Source organism: Nesoenas mayeri (genome assembly GCF_963082525.1).
Source record: "Nesoenas mayeri genome assembly, chromosome: 26".
NCBI lineage: Eukaryota > Metazoa > Chordata > Aves > Columbiformes > Columbidae > Nesoenas > Nesoenas mayeri.
In genome coordinates, this window is record NC_137552.1 from 5,624,397 (window position 1) to 5,639,961 (window position 15,565).

Here is a 15,565-nt window from a genome sequence, read left to right on the forward strand (position 1 = left end):
GGTAGACCCAGACAAGACGTGAGCGCACCGGGTCGCTCTCACCGGCAGCCCCGGGGCCGTGCGGTGGGTACCGGGGCCCGGCTGCTGCCTCAGCCGCGGGGCTGTGAGTTCTCTTCCCGCTGCCCGCGCGTGTACACCCGCACACCTGCGCACTTCAGCGCGGGCAGCCCGAAGTGCGCATGCGCTGCGGAAAGCACGTAGGCTGCGCCGCTTGCGGGCGCTCGGCGGAGCCTGGAGGGCCGGGCCTTAGCGGTGGCGGCGCCGCGTGACTCAGGTAACGCGGCTCCGCGGCGGCAGCTCCGCGCCCTGCCGGGTGGGACACCCCGCTCCCGCCGCCCCGGCCGGGCCGGCCTCACCCCCGCCCCTTCCTCACTCTCCGTTGCTGGCCACCCTTGGCCCCGTAGTGCCCCTGAGAGGCGGCCTGGCCCTGAGGGCGTGCGGGGCCTGGGCTGTCAGCCGCGGGAGCAGGAGGCGCTGGCAGCGGGGCCGGGGGGCCTGGAGCCCCCAACACCCTCTGTCTGGAGCCCTCAGCAACCCCTGCGGGGCCAGGAGTGGGACGGGGGAGGGCAAAGTGGGCGTGTGGGGCAAAAGAGGGGGCCCCATAGAGCTGATTTCCCCTCACTAACCTTGATTTGTATCCCTGGAAGGAGCTGCGAGCGTCTGCCTGGAGCCAGGGGATCCGCGGGACGGCGAGCAGCTCCTGCGGTGGGTGTCCCTGATTCAGCGGTTCAAGGCAGGGGCCAAGTCCCTCTCCCTTCCATCTCCCCTGTGAAGGGAAAGTCGGTGGTTTATAGATCATGGAGCTTCTGCTGAAGCATCTTCTGCTTCATGGGGTTGTCTGTATGTAGAATGCGTTCTGCCTGCGGCAGATGGCTGAGTTAGGAGCGTGTTCTAGTTTTCACCTCTCTCTAGTTCAACTGTCTTTTGGCATCAGCAGCGGAATTTTATTTTGCATAAAGCTTTATGGAGTTGGAGGGTCTTCTGAAAGTGGATATGCTCCAAGAGTCTCAAAATTCCTATTGGGAAACTGCTGGGGTTTGGTTGAGCGGGTGGCTCTGTTGTCTGGGCGTTTTTAACCTCTGAATGCAAATTCTGTCATATGTAAATAGTGTTTTGTGTTTTCTGTTTAGATTAACATGAAATTGTGGCATACCCAAGCAATGTGCTAAATGCACGGGCTCTGTCTTGATGTAATTCTTGTCTTTAATGTTCTTGAGAACATGTTCTGTTGTTTTGCTAGAATGAGAACCCTTTGACAAAGCATTTATTTTAGCCGTCCTTGTCATTCACAGCAGTGGGTTCCCTGTATGTGGTACTCAGAGGAGTGCTGGTCTAATTTAGGAACAAATTGTTTCTATTTCAAGTTTTTAAGAGAACAATATCATTAACATTCAAGTTCCCACTCAGATGTGGTTGCGGGAGGGAGTAAAATGAGCCTTCCTGCCAAGTCTGATGCAGCCGATCCTCTGTAGCTGGCTCTGAAATGCAGCAGGAGGGTTATTTCTGCCTTTTCAGGCCCTCGTTTTGGATCTTGGTAACAAAATCCTCAGTGATGGACGGTCTGAGGGGGAGACAGGGCTGGTTTGAGATCAAGCAGAAAAGACACAGAAAGCTGAGGGTAAAAAAAAAGGTGAATGGCTGAACCGTCTGCAGGTTTCTGGGAGATCTGGGGAAGGAGCTTTAGTCTCATGAGCTGCAGTTTACTGTTGTTTTGGAGTCCGGTGCAATATCCATCCTCTTCCTGCTTTTTACTTTTGTGGCGTTTACAACAAAAGACCTCTACGTCTAACCAGAAATAGTGCTGAGATGTGCTGAGACCCGATTCTGAGCGTGCAGTCTAGAAAATCAAAAGATGAGCACTTTTAAAAGAGCAGAGGCTATTGGAGTGTTGCTGTTTAAAGTAAATTAATTAAGGACGTTTTAATATTTACTGCTGTTGTTACACATTCACTCATCTGACTGTGTCTAATTGCTAATTAATAACAACTGTAGGCACAGTGTGTGGTCTTTGAAATGAGCTGGCAGTGCTGACTGACTGAGCGATGCTGTTGGAGAGTCAGTTTTAGAACAGAACATCTTTACTTCCAGAACTTCCTCACCTGAACCCCTTGGCCAGGTGTGAACGTGCTGCTGCCTCAGCTGCTCCTGCTACAAGCAAGAGAGTCTAGAACCTCAACTTCAAAGTTATTTTTTTCTTCTAAGAATATTCACTTTATACAGAAGATGGCAAGATCAGGCAGGGGTTTATTTTTCACTCTGGTCTGACCCCGACAGTGTTGGTTTTTTACTGGAGGTGTCATGTAACAAAATCAATAAGGATTTTTTGCAATGTTTGATATTTTTTTCAGTGAAAATGAAGAATTTATATATTTTTATTGCTGTCCTGCTCATCCCATGGAGTTTTGCTTTGGCAAAGTATGATGAATTTGAGGATGGAGACGACATTATGGAATATGATGATAATGACTTTGCTGAATTTGAAGATGTTAATGAAGATGCAGTCACCGAGTCTCCTCAGAGGATCATCACTACAGAAGATGATGAAGAAGAAGCCACTGTAGAGCTTGAAGGTCAGGATGAGAATCAGGAAGACTTTGATGCAGATACACAGGTAGTGCCTCATCTGCTTCTTCTATGTGTTTCTCACCTTATAGTTTTGGATTTTGCTTCCTGGGCGTTGGATTTTCATGCTGTTTGTGATTTTGTCTTTTAGGAAGGTGATACTGAGAGTGAACCATATGATGATGAGGAATTTGAAGGCTATGAAGAGAAACCAGATGCCTCTCCTAGCAAAAATAAAGACCCCATAACAATAGTTAATGTAGGTATAAGTGTTGATTTGCTTTCTATTTGGCGTTTCATCACTTTTTTAAGCGGTATGGTAGTAATGTCATTCATGTTGGGACGAAGCTTCTCCAGCCTTTTTCAAATTGTTTGTGTATATGGCATCTGCTCATTCAATGTGTAAAGAGTTTCCATTTGCTCCCTGTAGGTCCCTGCTCACCTTCAGAACAGCTGGGAGAGTTACTACATGGAGATCCTGATGGTAACAGGTCTTCTTGCTTACATCATGAATTACATCATTGGGAAGAACAAAAACAACCGTCTAGCTCACGCATGGTTCAATACTCACAGAGAACTGCTAGAAAGTAACTTTGCTCTTGTTGGTGAGTCCCATGATGACTAAGATCTGGTTTTAGTTTATTTGAATAAAGCTGGTTTTAGAGCAGCATATAGGCTATGGAGAAGAGTAACTTTTTCTCTGCAGATACATGATCGCACTAATGACAGCTTTGTGTCAAGCAGCAGTACTGAAATTATGTTATGGGGTTGTAGTATAAATTATTGAGAACCATCACAGTGATAGTGAAGTTATCCAGCAACGACTGAGCTCTAAGCCTGCTGATGAATGTTGGTGTTTAAATTTGTGGGTTTTAGATTGCAGTTCTCTTTCACTGTTGTTTTCTTCAGGGGATGATGGCACTAATAAAGAAGCTATAAGCACTGGGAAACTAAATCAAGAAAACGAACACATCTATAACTTGTGGTGCTCTGGAAGGGTGTGCTGTGAAGGAATGCTCATCCAGCTAAAGGTAACGATGAGGGAGTTCATACCTGTCACCAGTTTTCAGGTTTTCCATTCCAGCATGAGCAACAAGAGTCCCAGCTCAGCTCCTTCACTCCCATTCAGAGATGGGGTTCTGAATATGGACCCGTGAAGGGAATTCTGGTTGGACTAAAGATGTGTACAGGCCTATATTGTGCCCACTGAATTAGGTAAGAGTGGATGCTTACGGAAGGACTGTAGAAACCAGAAGTATAGTGTAAACGGCAGTAACTGGCTGCTGAAGAGAGAGGCTTTAGTGTGTTGGAGGAATGGGCCAACAGGAATTCCAATGAAAAACAGCAGACAAATACAAAGTACTGCACCTGGGAGAAAACACTGGTTCAGCTCCTAACTTGAGGGAACAAGGCCCTGAGAAACTCATTTAATGCAGAAAGTAGACCTGCTTTTGAGCAGTACAGGTGACATCCAAAGGGCCCTTCAAGCTAAATTATTCTCTGAAAAACATCTACTTACCACTGTCCTCTTTTTCCTTGAGCCCCACTATCTGCCAATGAAGTGCTGCACTCGAGGTATATTTAACTATCTTCTGTGTTTACGAACTTGTGTTTTTAGTTTCTCAAGAGGCAAGACCTACTGAATGTTCTTGCGCGCATGATGAGGCCAGCTTCTGACCAGGTGGTAAGTACTCGGCCCTTTAGATGAGCAGTTGCGTTCTTTCGGTTCCGCTCTGCTGCTTTTGATTGTTCTTATGACACACAAGTGAGTTGCTAGGTGTCTTTTTATAGTATTTCACATTTTCCAGTTCAGGAACTGTCAAAAGATTCGGAAAGAATAATTCATATTTCTTTTCTGCTTGTGAAATGCAAGCTGCTGATGACTGGGAATTGTTTCATCTATGGGGTTTATTGTTTGAATGGTTTTGTGAACAGTCTTATCATGCTTCAAGACCTCATCTTGATAAAAGGGGGTTTCACAAAAGGCAGAGTACGTCATATAAATCTGATCAAGGCTAATAACGTTCTGTCCCACAGCAAATAAAAGTAACAATGAATGATGAAGATATGGACACCTATGTGTTTGCTGTTGGAACAAGAAAAGCACTGGTGCGACTTCAGAAAGAGATGCAGGACCTGGTATGTTCATATAAGGAATACTAACGTGACATATAATAGGATATAAGAAGCTCTAATCTGTAGATTGCTTACTTTCTTGGGAACAGCTGAACCCTTGTGACTGACCTGTTGGAATCAGTGTGTGGGGAAAAGATATTAATAACGACTATTGATACTGCATGCTTTAATTTATGCTTGACATGTCCCCAGCCAGACTGAGTGACTGAGTTACTGGATTTGTATTGGTTTTTATCAGGTACTTTTAGGGGTCCCACTGTTCTGGAAGAGTTTGCTCTGATAAGATACAAGCTTGTGTTTGTTTTTCTTTCTTTCCCCGTGTTCTCTTTGGAACAGAGTGAGTTCTGCAGTGATAAGCCTAAGTCTGGTGCAAAATATGGGCTTCCAGATTCGCTGGCTATCTTGTCAGAGATGGGGGAAGTCACGGAGGGAATGATGGACGCTAAGGTAATCCTGAATTAATTAGTACAAACCTTCTATGGTAACCCTCGCACTTACAGCCTGTACAAAACAGTTCTAATCTCTATCTCCTATAAACATCACAACAGGAGAGCCAAGTGGCCCTAGTGAGATCTAGAGAAATCAAGACCCTAAGGAAGCTTAAGGGCTGGAGGAAGGATGTAATTCTCACACCCTTATTCCTTTTACATAGCAACTGCTATTCTAATGTGAACTGCAGACTTAAAACTGCCTTTCAAAGCCTGGCAGTTGCTTCCAACAGCCAGTTTGAAGGAGGGTGTTGATGCTGTGTCTGCAGGTCCTCAGAGCTGACGTGTTATCAAATGAATTGGAAAATCTGTAATGAGAGTTATGTATCTGATACCTGAGTTGCTCACGTTAATTCCATGCATTGAGGCTCATTCTAGCAAAAGCTGAAAAACCCTGACAGTTCACATTGTACTGCCATTATGACAAGCTGAGCACAGCAATTTTCTGAGTGATATATGGACACTTTGGCAAACCCACATGGAGCGGGTAGGCTGCAGATGGATTGGTGTTGGCAAAAACTAACCCCAGTTTCTCTTTTAGATGATACATTTCCTCACGCACTATGCTGACAAGATTGAGTCCGTCCAATTCTCGGACCAGTTCTCCGGTCCAAAACTTATGCAAGAGTACGTATAAAGCCAGATCTCTCCTCCCAGTAGCTATTGTAACACTAAACAAAACAGAGGTGAACAAACTTGTTTGCAGTGTGAAGCCTGCTGAAATGCACACAAAGAGAAATAGGGAGCAAAGGTGAAACAAGTGAATAATTCCACCCTCAATGCTTCCAAACGCTGCATTAGTTTAGAAGATCCAGGTACTGTATTGCCTTAATATTTATTTTAGTGGGCTGGTTACATTGTAGTTTGGGCAGCCACAAATTTCAGATAACACCTGGCAGCTCTGGTGTACACAGCTGCATGGAAAACAAATGAGTAATTCCCCTAAAGGTATGGGGCACATTAGAGTTTAAAGGCCAAGAGTGCCTTTTCACTGCATGCTTCTGACCAAAACACTTAAGGAATCTGAATAGTTTTTGAAGCTTGAATTTGAGTTACAGCCAGGCTTTTAATCTCAGTTATTTTACTTGAGTAGTTTGCAAGTGTCTCTTGGTTCTTGACGAGCTTTTCCCTAACGATGTTAGGTATTTTGTGTGCCTGTATTTTTCTTCACTCATTTCAGCCACTTTTTTTTTTTTCTTTTCTACCAGGGAGGGTCAGCTTACAAAACTGCCCGAAACTAAAAAGACACTTTTGTTTACATTTAATGGTAAGAGAATGGTGTAAATGGATGTATGTATAGTCAGGAGTGTTGTGCTTTATTTGTGCAAGTTGCACATTCAGGTTCTGTTATCTGTAGAAGACAATATATGATGAGTGCCTTCTGTGCATGTAAAAGCATCATTGATTAATTAACAAGTAAACAGAAGGCACCAGTAACACTGGGGACCGGATGCCATATTGTCATGATAACAGGATATTCAGTCTTGGTGTTATTGAAGTTAGTTCATACTCGGATCTCTGCTGGTGGTTGTATGAGGTTAGTGTTGGAAGATGGCTTGTCCTATCATTGGTTGTCACAGAGAAGAGCCTGGCTCCATCCTCCTGACACTCACCCTTTAGATATCTGTAAACATTAAGGAGGTCACCCCTCAGTGTCCTCTTGTCCAGCTCCAGAGCCCCAGCTCCCTCAGCCTTTCCTCACACGGGAGATGCTCCACTCCCTGCAGCATCTTGGTGGCTGCGCTGGACTCTCTCCAGCAGTTCCCTGTCCTGCTGGAACTGAGGGGCCACAGCTGGACACAAGATTCCAGGTGTGGTCTCCCCAGGGCAGAGCAGAGGGGCAGGAGAACTTCTCTCAACCTACTAACCACCCCCCTTCTAATTCACCCCAGGTACCATTGGCCTTCCTGGCCACAAGGGCCCAGTGCTGGCTCATGGTCACCCTGCTGTCCCCAGGACCCCCAGGTCCCTTTCCCCTACGCTGCTCTCTAATAGGTCATTCCCCAACTTATACTGGAACCTGGGGTTGTTCCTACTCAGATGCGAGACTCTACACTTGCCCTTGTTCTATTTCATTAAATTTTTCCCTGCCCAACTCTCCAGCCTGTCCAGGTCTCTGATGGCAGCACAGCTTCCAGTGTCAGCCACTCCTCCCAGCTTGGTGTCAGCAGAAAACTTGCAGACAGTCACTCTATTCCCATATTGAATAATATAGGCCCCAGCACTGCCCCTGGGGCACTGCACTAGATACAGGCCTTCAACTGGACTCTGCCCATTGACCACGACTCTCTGGCTTCTTCCCTTCACCAGTTCAGTCACCTCACTCCCCACTCATCCAGCCGCACTCCCTCAGTTCAGCTGTGAGGATGCTGTGCAGACTGTGTCAATGCCTCACTCAAGCCAAGGGAGATATGTCCACCGCTCTGCCATCATCCATCCATCTTATGTCCTCATAAAAGTCCAAGTGAAGCTAATGTCAGAGCTTGAATTCAGAGCTTACATTTGTATTCCGTACTAATAAAACTAAGAACGATTGTGTGGGGGAATTGTGCCTGTCACTGTGTGAGGATTCTAAATGTGTTCGCCAAAGCTAAATGCCTCTCTTAGTTGGTTATGTCCTTCCTAAAGAGGAGGATAAGAACATCCTTCTTTCATGAATGGTGTGAGCAATAAGGAAAGCGTGCTATGGGAAGTAGAAAAATTCTGCCAACCTCTCTGAATTAACAAGAAGCCTTTTTATTTTAGTGCCTGGTTCAGGCAACACTTCCCCAAAGGACATGGAGTCTTTGCTGCCTCTGATGAGCATGGTTATCTACTGCATTGACAAAGCAAAGAAGTTCCGGCTGAACAGAGAAGTAAGTAGTGTATATTTTTCTGTCTTCTGAATATTGTATGAATGGCAACCATTATATTAGATCCTTAATCTTAAGAGTGGGAGCCATATGTTTCTAGTAAGACTATCAGAGATAGTGCCTCCTTCTCATGGGGAACCTGTATTAAGTGCATTTGCTTTTCTCTGTGCGAAGGGTAAACAAAAAGCTGATAAGAACAGGGCTCGTGTGGAAGAGAACTTCCTTAAACTGACTCACGTGCAAAGGCAGGAGGCTGCCCAGTCCCGTCGAGAGGAGAAGAAACGAGCAGAGAAGGAGCGAATCATGAATGAAGAGGATCCTGAAAAACAGCGTCGGCTGGAGGTGAGATGGATTTGCTACTGCGAAATTTCTCCTATGGTATCTCCAGGGCTGCATGTAGGTATTCCAGCAACAGCCAACTTTTGTCTGCCTTCCAGCCCATGAGAAATCAAACTGTCAGGGTATGTGCTGCCAGTTTCTGAAACGTGAAGGCATCCAGTGAGGAGCTGGCTCATGCAGTCCGAGATGTGAACCCAAGTACTGGAGGGTTTTTTTTGTTGTTTGGTTCTTCCAAAATGATCAGCTTGCTCTTTGAAGAGCTCACCCATGTTCATTCCAGTCTCTGTGTCCTTGCCTACAGGAAGCGGCTTTGCGGCGTGAGCAGAAGAAACTTGAGAAGAAGCAGATGAAGATGAAGCAAATCAAAGTGAAAGCTATGTGACTCCAGTGTGAGAGGCATCTTAGTGCCACCTGCAGAATTTTAATTCCCAGGGTACAAAGACCTACTGAACTCCATAATCCTACACTTCGAACACTAACAGCCATTAAGAGAAATGTTCCTTGCATTGGTGTTACTTATTTAAGTATTACAGCAACATGCAGGTGTATGTAGAGAGCTTTGTCTCAGCAATTTTATTCCAGGTGGTATAAATTTTTGCTACTTGTCTGTTTAAGAAAAAAAACTGCAATATTATTGAATGCTCTTTGTCATTTGTTCTTTAAAAACAGAAGACTGTAAGCCTGTCCACATGTGCTGGTAACATATTCATGCTTTGGTTTTATACTTTGGTTTCAGTTATTGGGAGGGACAGGGGAGAAACTTAAGGGGAGGAAAACTGCACAATAAACATTTACTGTGCATTTATTTGCATTAAGCTTGAAAAGGCACAAAACTTAGAGCCTTCCATACACGGTATGGATTCTTCAGGGATTTAAGTCCAGTAGAATAGAAGTTTTTTTTCTTTTTTTTAATTTTTTTTTAATGACAGACTGAACCAGTATTAGGTCACCTGTGGGCATGACTGGCATGTGCATAAAATTACATGGGTTAGATATGAGGAATGGAACACATGAACAGTTTCCCACTTGTGGTTTTGAATGCTGCAAGCTTAATACAATGTGAGGTCTGTAATGTCAGCATGTTGTTTCTTCAGGAGTGAGTGCATGGTGACTTAGCAGCTTCAACCTGCTTTCCTTGAGTATTTTTAACTGTACAAGTTTGCCTGAAAAACTTTTCTCCTGATCTCAGCAGCTGCTTTCTAGTTCACTCCAGCCAGAAGTGAGATTCAGTGAGGTATCTGCAATTGCCAATTTCCCCAAGCGAGTAAAGTGTTTCAGAGGACACACATCCTCTTCATCTGGTAAATGATCACTTCAGGTTTCTGAATATAAATGGGGAGAATGAAGTGAATGCGCCTGTGCAAGCACTTCGCTAACAGAGAGCTCTGCATTTTATAAATGCTTCCAGTCTAGAAGGCATTTTATTGGTGCTTGTAACAGACTTTTAACAGTTTTTGTGGGGAAACAATGTATTGCATTTTCTTGTTCAATACTTGGTGCAAACTTGGTACTGAGGCAATAAGAATGAGCTGCTGTTGAAACAGCAATTGCTTAAACATCTTGTTCCAGCATGGGGTACTTCACACTGATTTAAATGCAAATGTCTGTAACCTGATACATGCAACTACATTAATTTTGTAATGGTTGGTAAAATGATTTAAAACCAAAACTAATGCAGATTATATGAAATTTCAGCACTATTTAGCTTTAAAGATTAATACGGTATTGTTTCACAAAGGTCTTTGAAAGGAAATATTAATTTGTGCTTTTTGAGTGAATGGACAGCTTTCCTGAAGTCCCATACATTTGTGGGCCGTGGCAGCTAATTTTGTAATATGAACAATCTAAAGAAGAGTAAAATATAATTAAAACACTCCACCTGCCTACTTTACTTGGCTGGACTCCGTGTTCCTTTCATCTCGTAGAATCTCAAAGCTTTGTCAGTGTGAGTATTTTGATGTGCAGTAGCTAGTGTTCTCTCTGCTGGGATGTTGGTGGAAGCGATTCTTCCCCAGGAGGGCAGTGAGGCCCTGGACTAGGCTGCCCAGAGCAGCTGTGGATGCCCCACCCCTGGAACTGTTCCAAGGCCAGGCTGGATTTGGCTTTCAGAGAAGTCCCTGCCCATTGCAGGGTGTGGAACTAGGTGATCTAAAGATTCCAACACAAACCGTTCTGTCATTGTCGTCACACAGGCGCTGCTGCCTGTGAGGGTGGTGGTTGCTGAGGGAGGGCCTGTAACTGGAGGAAGGAGTCTCTCCACTTCTGCAGGCTGAGGTGGGTGGAGATGGACGATTTACCCCCCTGCGTTCAAGGACGGGGCCGTTCAGGCCCTACAGCAGCACCGTGGGCGGGCAGGCGGCGTTCCCGTCCCCGATGAGCGGCAGGACGGCCATCGGGATCGCAGCCTCGGCCGCTTCCTCAGCGCCCCAAGATGGCGCCCGCCGCTTCCCGCCTCACGGCCGACGTCACAGCGCGACCCGCCGAGCGCCCGCGTCACGTGGCGGCGCGCTGACGTCACACGCAGTGTCCGCAGCCGGCGGTAAGCGGCGGCCGCAGCCCGAGCGGCGGGTGAGGGGCCCGGGTGGGGGGGGGAGAGGTCGCTGCCCTGAGGGGCCCCGAGGGCCCGGGTCGGTGTTTCCCGCCCACTGCGCTCCCGTGGGGCCCACCCGGCCCGGGGCTGCCTGGCGGGCCGGAGCGGTGAGCGCTGCGGGGCTCGGGGTGACCCGCTCTTTACCTGCAGGTTGCCCGTTTTTTCCTCCCGAGCTGCGTGAGGTAAAAACAAACGCGGATTCCATGTCTTTTCTTGTAAGTAAACCCGAGCGGATTAGGGTGAGTGTTGAACACCTTCCAGCTTCCCTCAGCCGTCGGTAGAACCTGCCTTGCGCTTGTGCAGGGCCGGCTCCTGGAAAGCACCTGAAATCACAGTAAAACGCATTCATTATAGGGAAGGGCATCGATGTGCAAACTAGGAGCTAATTAAAACCAAAACAGCTGGGCTGAGGTATTTATTGCTTGCACACCAATATCTCATTGGTGTGTGGTGCAAGAGGTTTGTGATGGGTGTTGCAATTAAGAAAAAGTGCAGCAATGCACATTTTTTTGTCCCTTTAAGAATTATCGACTCATCTGTGTCACACCAACAGTTTATTTTATTTTTTTAAACTTAGTTTGGACAGCCAAACTCAACAGCTTTGTTTAATGCTGCATTTTAAAGGGAGGAAGTTTTCATGTGAGAAAACGCTCTTAATGCCACAAAGTTATATCGTTACATGTGATTTTTGAGTTGTCGTCACCTAAGGGCTCCTTGGTGCTTTCTAGGACTGGCTTCCCTTGCACTAAACATCAACTGTTTTTTCAGTTATTTTACCAAGTAGACAAATTATAATGGAGTGTTTGTGATTGTTTAATGCTAACTTCATGATCAATTCTCTACAAGCCTAAAATTGCATATTCTATTATATGTCTGCATATATGGTTTGGTTTTTTTCTTGAGTAGAATGGTAGAAAAATTCTCTGCACAACCTAATGCTTGCTTTGAATTTTAAGCATGAATTCTGTATGAGAACAACAGCTTTAAAAATATTTATGTGCTGATTTTGCATGGGGAAAGGGGGGAAAAAACATTATCTCTAGATGAAAAAACTAATTATCCGAGGGATTTTTATTTTGTCTTTCAGCGGTGGGTGTCTGAAAAGTTCATTGTTGAAGGCTTAAGAGAGTTCGAACTGTTTGGAGGTAAGTTTTTCCTCTCACTAGATGATGTTGTCAGAAATGTTTTATATTAGCTGCAAGGTCTATTAATTTGATTGTAAATATGTATCTCAACAGTAAGAGAAATGAATAAATCTGGTTGCAGCACCAGATCTGGTCATTCAAGCTGACTGACTGTGTAAAGTTAATGTGAAAGCGTCCAAGATCTAGCAAGATATTTAGAAATCAGTGTCATGTTGATGGCAGTACTATTATATTTCCAGACCCTGCATTCTGTATTTCTGTATATTCTATATTAGCGTAACAAGCAAAATTGCCCACTAGGATGCAGAATTCCTGATCAGGGACATAGAAGGTGACCAGAGCATAGGAAAGATGTCCAGGACTGGAGGAATTTTCACTACTTTAAATAAACTTTAGATAATTTTTTCCGTATTTAAGTGAAGTAGATGTGTCATTTTTAAATGTGTTTAGAGGTACAAGAAAAAAATGGGCACGTTACATATATGAACAGTAGCACTGTTTGAATCTCTTTAATTCCCATACTTGTACTACAATTTGTTTTTAGTGCTGTCACCTTATGTGTAAATTAAACATTTAAAAAAAAAATGGTATATATTTGGTATCAAAAAATATAATGTAGGAATATTTACTCAGTTTTCCAACTATATTTTTAATGGGTCTCTGTTGAACACAACATGGTGAACAATTAATTTCTTTACTCCAGAGCAGCCTCCGGGTGACACTCGGAGAAAAGTAAGTGGCTTTTGCAGGCTGTGGTGCTGTGGTTCATTGCATGGAGATTATTATTCCGTGTGGAAGTTTGATTTTTCTTTTTCTCTTAGTTATATATTTCATCTCTATATTTAGCTCTACAAGTGTGGAAACAGGTTTCACCCTGGAGTGGAGATTTTGGTGTGTGGTTTTCAAACAATATGTGACAAGTCAAAACTTTCACCTTCATCTCTGGGATTTGTGTCGTCGTCCCTCCTTCCCCCAGCGCATCAAGGCTCTCCTTTTTTTGAGATTATTTAGATCTGATTCTGCAGAGATGCTCATCTGTTATAGCACTCTGTTAGAATAAACACACTGGATCATAATGAACAGTGCTCATAGAATAACACAACTTGTGATAGAATCTATTTGTCAAATGATTTCCCACCTGCCCTCACCATATTGAAACATTTCTGTGTGCAGGTGTTCTCTAGTTGAAGCTAATTGCAAACACAAATTAAATGTGATTTGTCAGTTCAAGCTGCTTATAACTGATTTTTGTGCCAGCGTCTGTAATTCCCTGGCACAAACAAAGCTGAAAATATGAGACATATATGGAATGTTTTGTATAAAGGCAAGTAAATTCATGCCTTTTTAAAACATTTCTGAGCGTTCTGCATATGCTGGACAGGAAGCAAATTGAGATCAGCATCTGTTTGGTTTTTGTTGAAGTATTCACTTGGGGTTTGGTGCCCTGTGCAGTGGTACTGCTGGCTTTCATTCTGATTTTTACATCTAAATAAAAGCTTACTTCTTCCAGCAGGGCTGCAGAAAAAGGTCAATCATTTGGGGAGAGTGATGGGAGGAAAATTTTGGTTGCTTCTGCTGAAAGTGAGTGAGGGAATGAGGAGGTGGAGAGGATGGCAGCAGAACAAAAGCGATATTCCCTCTTCCTAACTCAGATGAACGCAATTTGGCAAACGCAGATCCCTGCTATCATCACACAACTGATCTTCTTATGCCATTTATGACACTAGTTGCCTTTCAAAGTTTAATTTCCTATCTCAAAATCAGACCAACAAGCCGGAAAGCGAACTCATTTTGCACTTCTTTTGACCATACACCAAAAGTTGTCCTGTGTGAAACCACTGAGGAGCTTTTGTTCAGTATTTCATAAATGACATTTCTGTTTAACTTTCTGTTTTAAACTCTTGTACGATGTTGATAAACCTCTGGTAGAGCTCCTTTTGCATTAACTCTCAGTTACTGGTCACTGCTAACATGAAGAGAGGTGAGTGACAACCTGTGGTGTGCTGCAAGACTTTTAAAAAGGGAATTTACACTATTTTTCCATTACTGTTGAAACAGCCTACACTATTAATAAGATTTTTTTTTTTGCATCTGTTTTTTTGGCTTATGCTGTATCTGGAGTGGACTTGAATAAAGCAAACCACTTACATACTGCTGAGTGTTTCACCAGCTGTCATTGCTCCATAACGCTGCTTTCATTTCCTTGGTGGTGCCTTTCTGCTTCAGAGGTTTCCATCTGCCTGTGTCTCTCTCCTGGCAATCTTGCTGTTGACAGGACTGTGAAATTGCTGGAAAAAGTCATGAATGATACAATCGAAGTCAGAATTGACAGGCGTCTTTACCAGAAGTTTGAAATTTGAAAGGAAAGGTGCTGCCTGTTCTCAGCCAAGCAACAGCGCTGGGTTAGGACTAGAAACAAAAAAGGATTGGGCACTTCTGAGATCTCAGGGCTTAGTTATCCTGAGTCGGGACTGAGCTGCTGCACTGGAGTTGAGTTGAAATTGCACCACAGTGCTGGTCACAAATTTTAAGTTTTGCTTTTTCCCTTACCTGAAAAAGTTATCTCTTTTAAAGAAGGCAGAGAGAGGTAAAATGTGTGCTGGTCAAAGTCCATTGAAAGGTGGAACCGACAACTCCCAAAGTATATTTAGGGGCCTAAAGGTAATTTATGGCAAATTAATGTCTGTGCTCATTGCACTACATTTACCCTGGACTGAGTGTAGAACAGCACGTTCCTTGTTTTTCAGCTATCGCTGTGGCATTTCCATCTTTCAGTGCTGGAAGAGGGAGTATTTGCCATCACTCTAGGAAAATCACGAGCCTTTTCTGCTTCATGTAGCATGAGAAAAGGTCTGATAAAGGGCGCTTGCAGTTGATGAAGACTGAGGTGGAAGAAATGAGCTGGAGTTGCAAATGTCAGGAGGAGTTAATGTGCTGGAAATTTGAGATAACTCAATCTGGTCTTAGACACCAGATAAGTTTGGTTCCCCATTAGGATGCTCTTGTTGCGACTTTGGAAATTTGAGGGAGTTGGAATGTGCAAGAACGTTGAAGTTTGTCTTCTGTAAAATCCTGCTTGGAAGGGTTTCTGTGTATGTAAATAAAGCAGATGGCTGGATGTCAGGTACAGTGAAGGGAAGCTGACAGGCTTGGGAGTGCTGCTTCACGCGTGCTCTGGGCTCTTTTATTTTTATTTCTTTTTTTTATTTTTCTGTAAGCACTAATGCTTTGCAGTTAAGTTTTTGCTTTCATGTGAGCTTCTCTTTTCATGTGTGTCTGATATTCGTATCTTGGCTAAGTTGGTTCATCGCTTGTACCGTTCAGCGAAGCAGCTCCAGCTGCCCTGGTCTTAGCAGAGATGAGCAGCAGAAAAGCAGAAGCCTCAGGAATGCTGGACGCCACGGCGCAGAGCAAAGGGCTCTAGACAAAACTTCCCTGTGGCAACAGGATGGG

General features: G+C 44.3%; 4 protein-coding genes across 14 annotated transcripts in view; 2 read left to right on the forward strand and 2 right to left on the reverse strand.

The window, feature by feature from the left end:
- Positions 1-10,912, forward strand: CCDC47 (coiled-coil domain containing 47). 4 transcript variants are annotated; one of them, XM_080359585.1, is made up of 14 exons: positions 1-63; positions 648-705; positions 2,349-2,611; positions 2,714-2,821; positions 2,993-3,167; positions 3,472-3,593; positions 4,181-4,246; positions 4,600-4,701; positions 5,035-5,145; positions 5,728-5,813; positions 6,395-6,453; positions 7,932-8,041; positions 8,213-8,380; positions 8,679-10,912. In XM_080359585.1, the coding sequence occupies exons 3-14, from the start codon at positions 2,354-2,356 to the stop codon at positions 8,757-8,759; spliced, it is 1,446 nt and encodes a 481-aa protein (XP_080215711.1). In that variant the 5' UTR covers positions 1-63; positions 648-705; positions 2,349-2,353; the 3' UTR covers positions 8,760-10,912. The 4 variants fall into 4 exon arrangements, with proteins under 4 accessions (XP_080215711.1, XP_080215710.1, XP_080215712.1 ...); XM_080359584.1 differs by lacking the exon at positions 1-63 and adding an exon at positions 209-274; XM_080359586.1 differs by lacking the exons at positions 1-63; positions 648-705 and adding an exon at positions 256-274.
- The window catches only part of DDX42 (DEAD-box helicase 42), a 30,247-nt gene extending 15,868 nt beyond the window's left edge, over positions 1-14,379 (reverse strand). The window contains exons 1-3 of one of the 2 annotated variants that reach the window (XM_080359573.1): positions 14,261-14,379; positions 11,112-11,290; positions 627-766 (exon numbers count right to left, since the gene is read on the reverse strand). The gene's annotated coding sequence lies outside the window, so the exon portion shown is untranslated. Of the gene's footprint in view, positions 1-626; positions 767-11,111; positions 11,291-14,260 lie in introns of those variants that run through there. The other variant, XM_080359572.1, reaches the window with a different exon arrangement.
- STRADA (STE20 related adaptor alpha) overlaps positions 10,912-15,565 on the forward strand; it is a 10,172-nt gene continuing 5,518 nt past the window's right edge. For 2 of the 7 annotated variants that reach the window (XR_013923330.1, XM_080359587.1), the window contains exons 1-3: positions 11,042-11,206; positions 12,055-12,112; positions 12,816-12,844. Coding sequence is in view for 3 of the 7 variants with exons in the window: in XM_080359587.1 (XP_080215713.1) it covers positions 11,171-11,206; positions 12,055-12,112; positions 12,816-12,844 (123 nt within the window). In the remaining 4 variants the exon portion in view is untranslated. The other 5 variants (XM_080359588.1, XM_080359589.1, XM_080359592.1 and 2 more) reach the window with 5 other exon arrangements.
- The window catches only part of LOC308049759 (E3 ubiquitin-protein ligase RNF113A-like), a 17,830-nt gene continuing 16,575 nt past the window's right edge, over positions 14,311-15,565 (reverse strand). The window contains exon 11 of the mRNA XM_080359594.1: positions 14,311-14,400. The gene's annotated coding sequence lies outside the window, so the exon portion shown is untranslated. The remainder of the gene's footprint in view (positions 14,401-15,565) is intronic.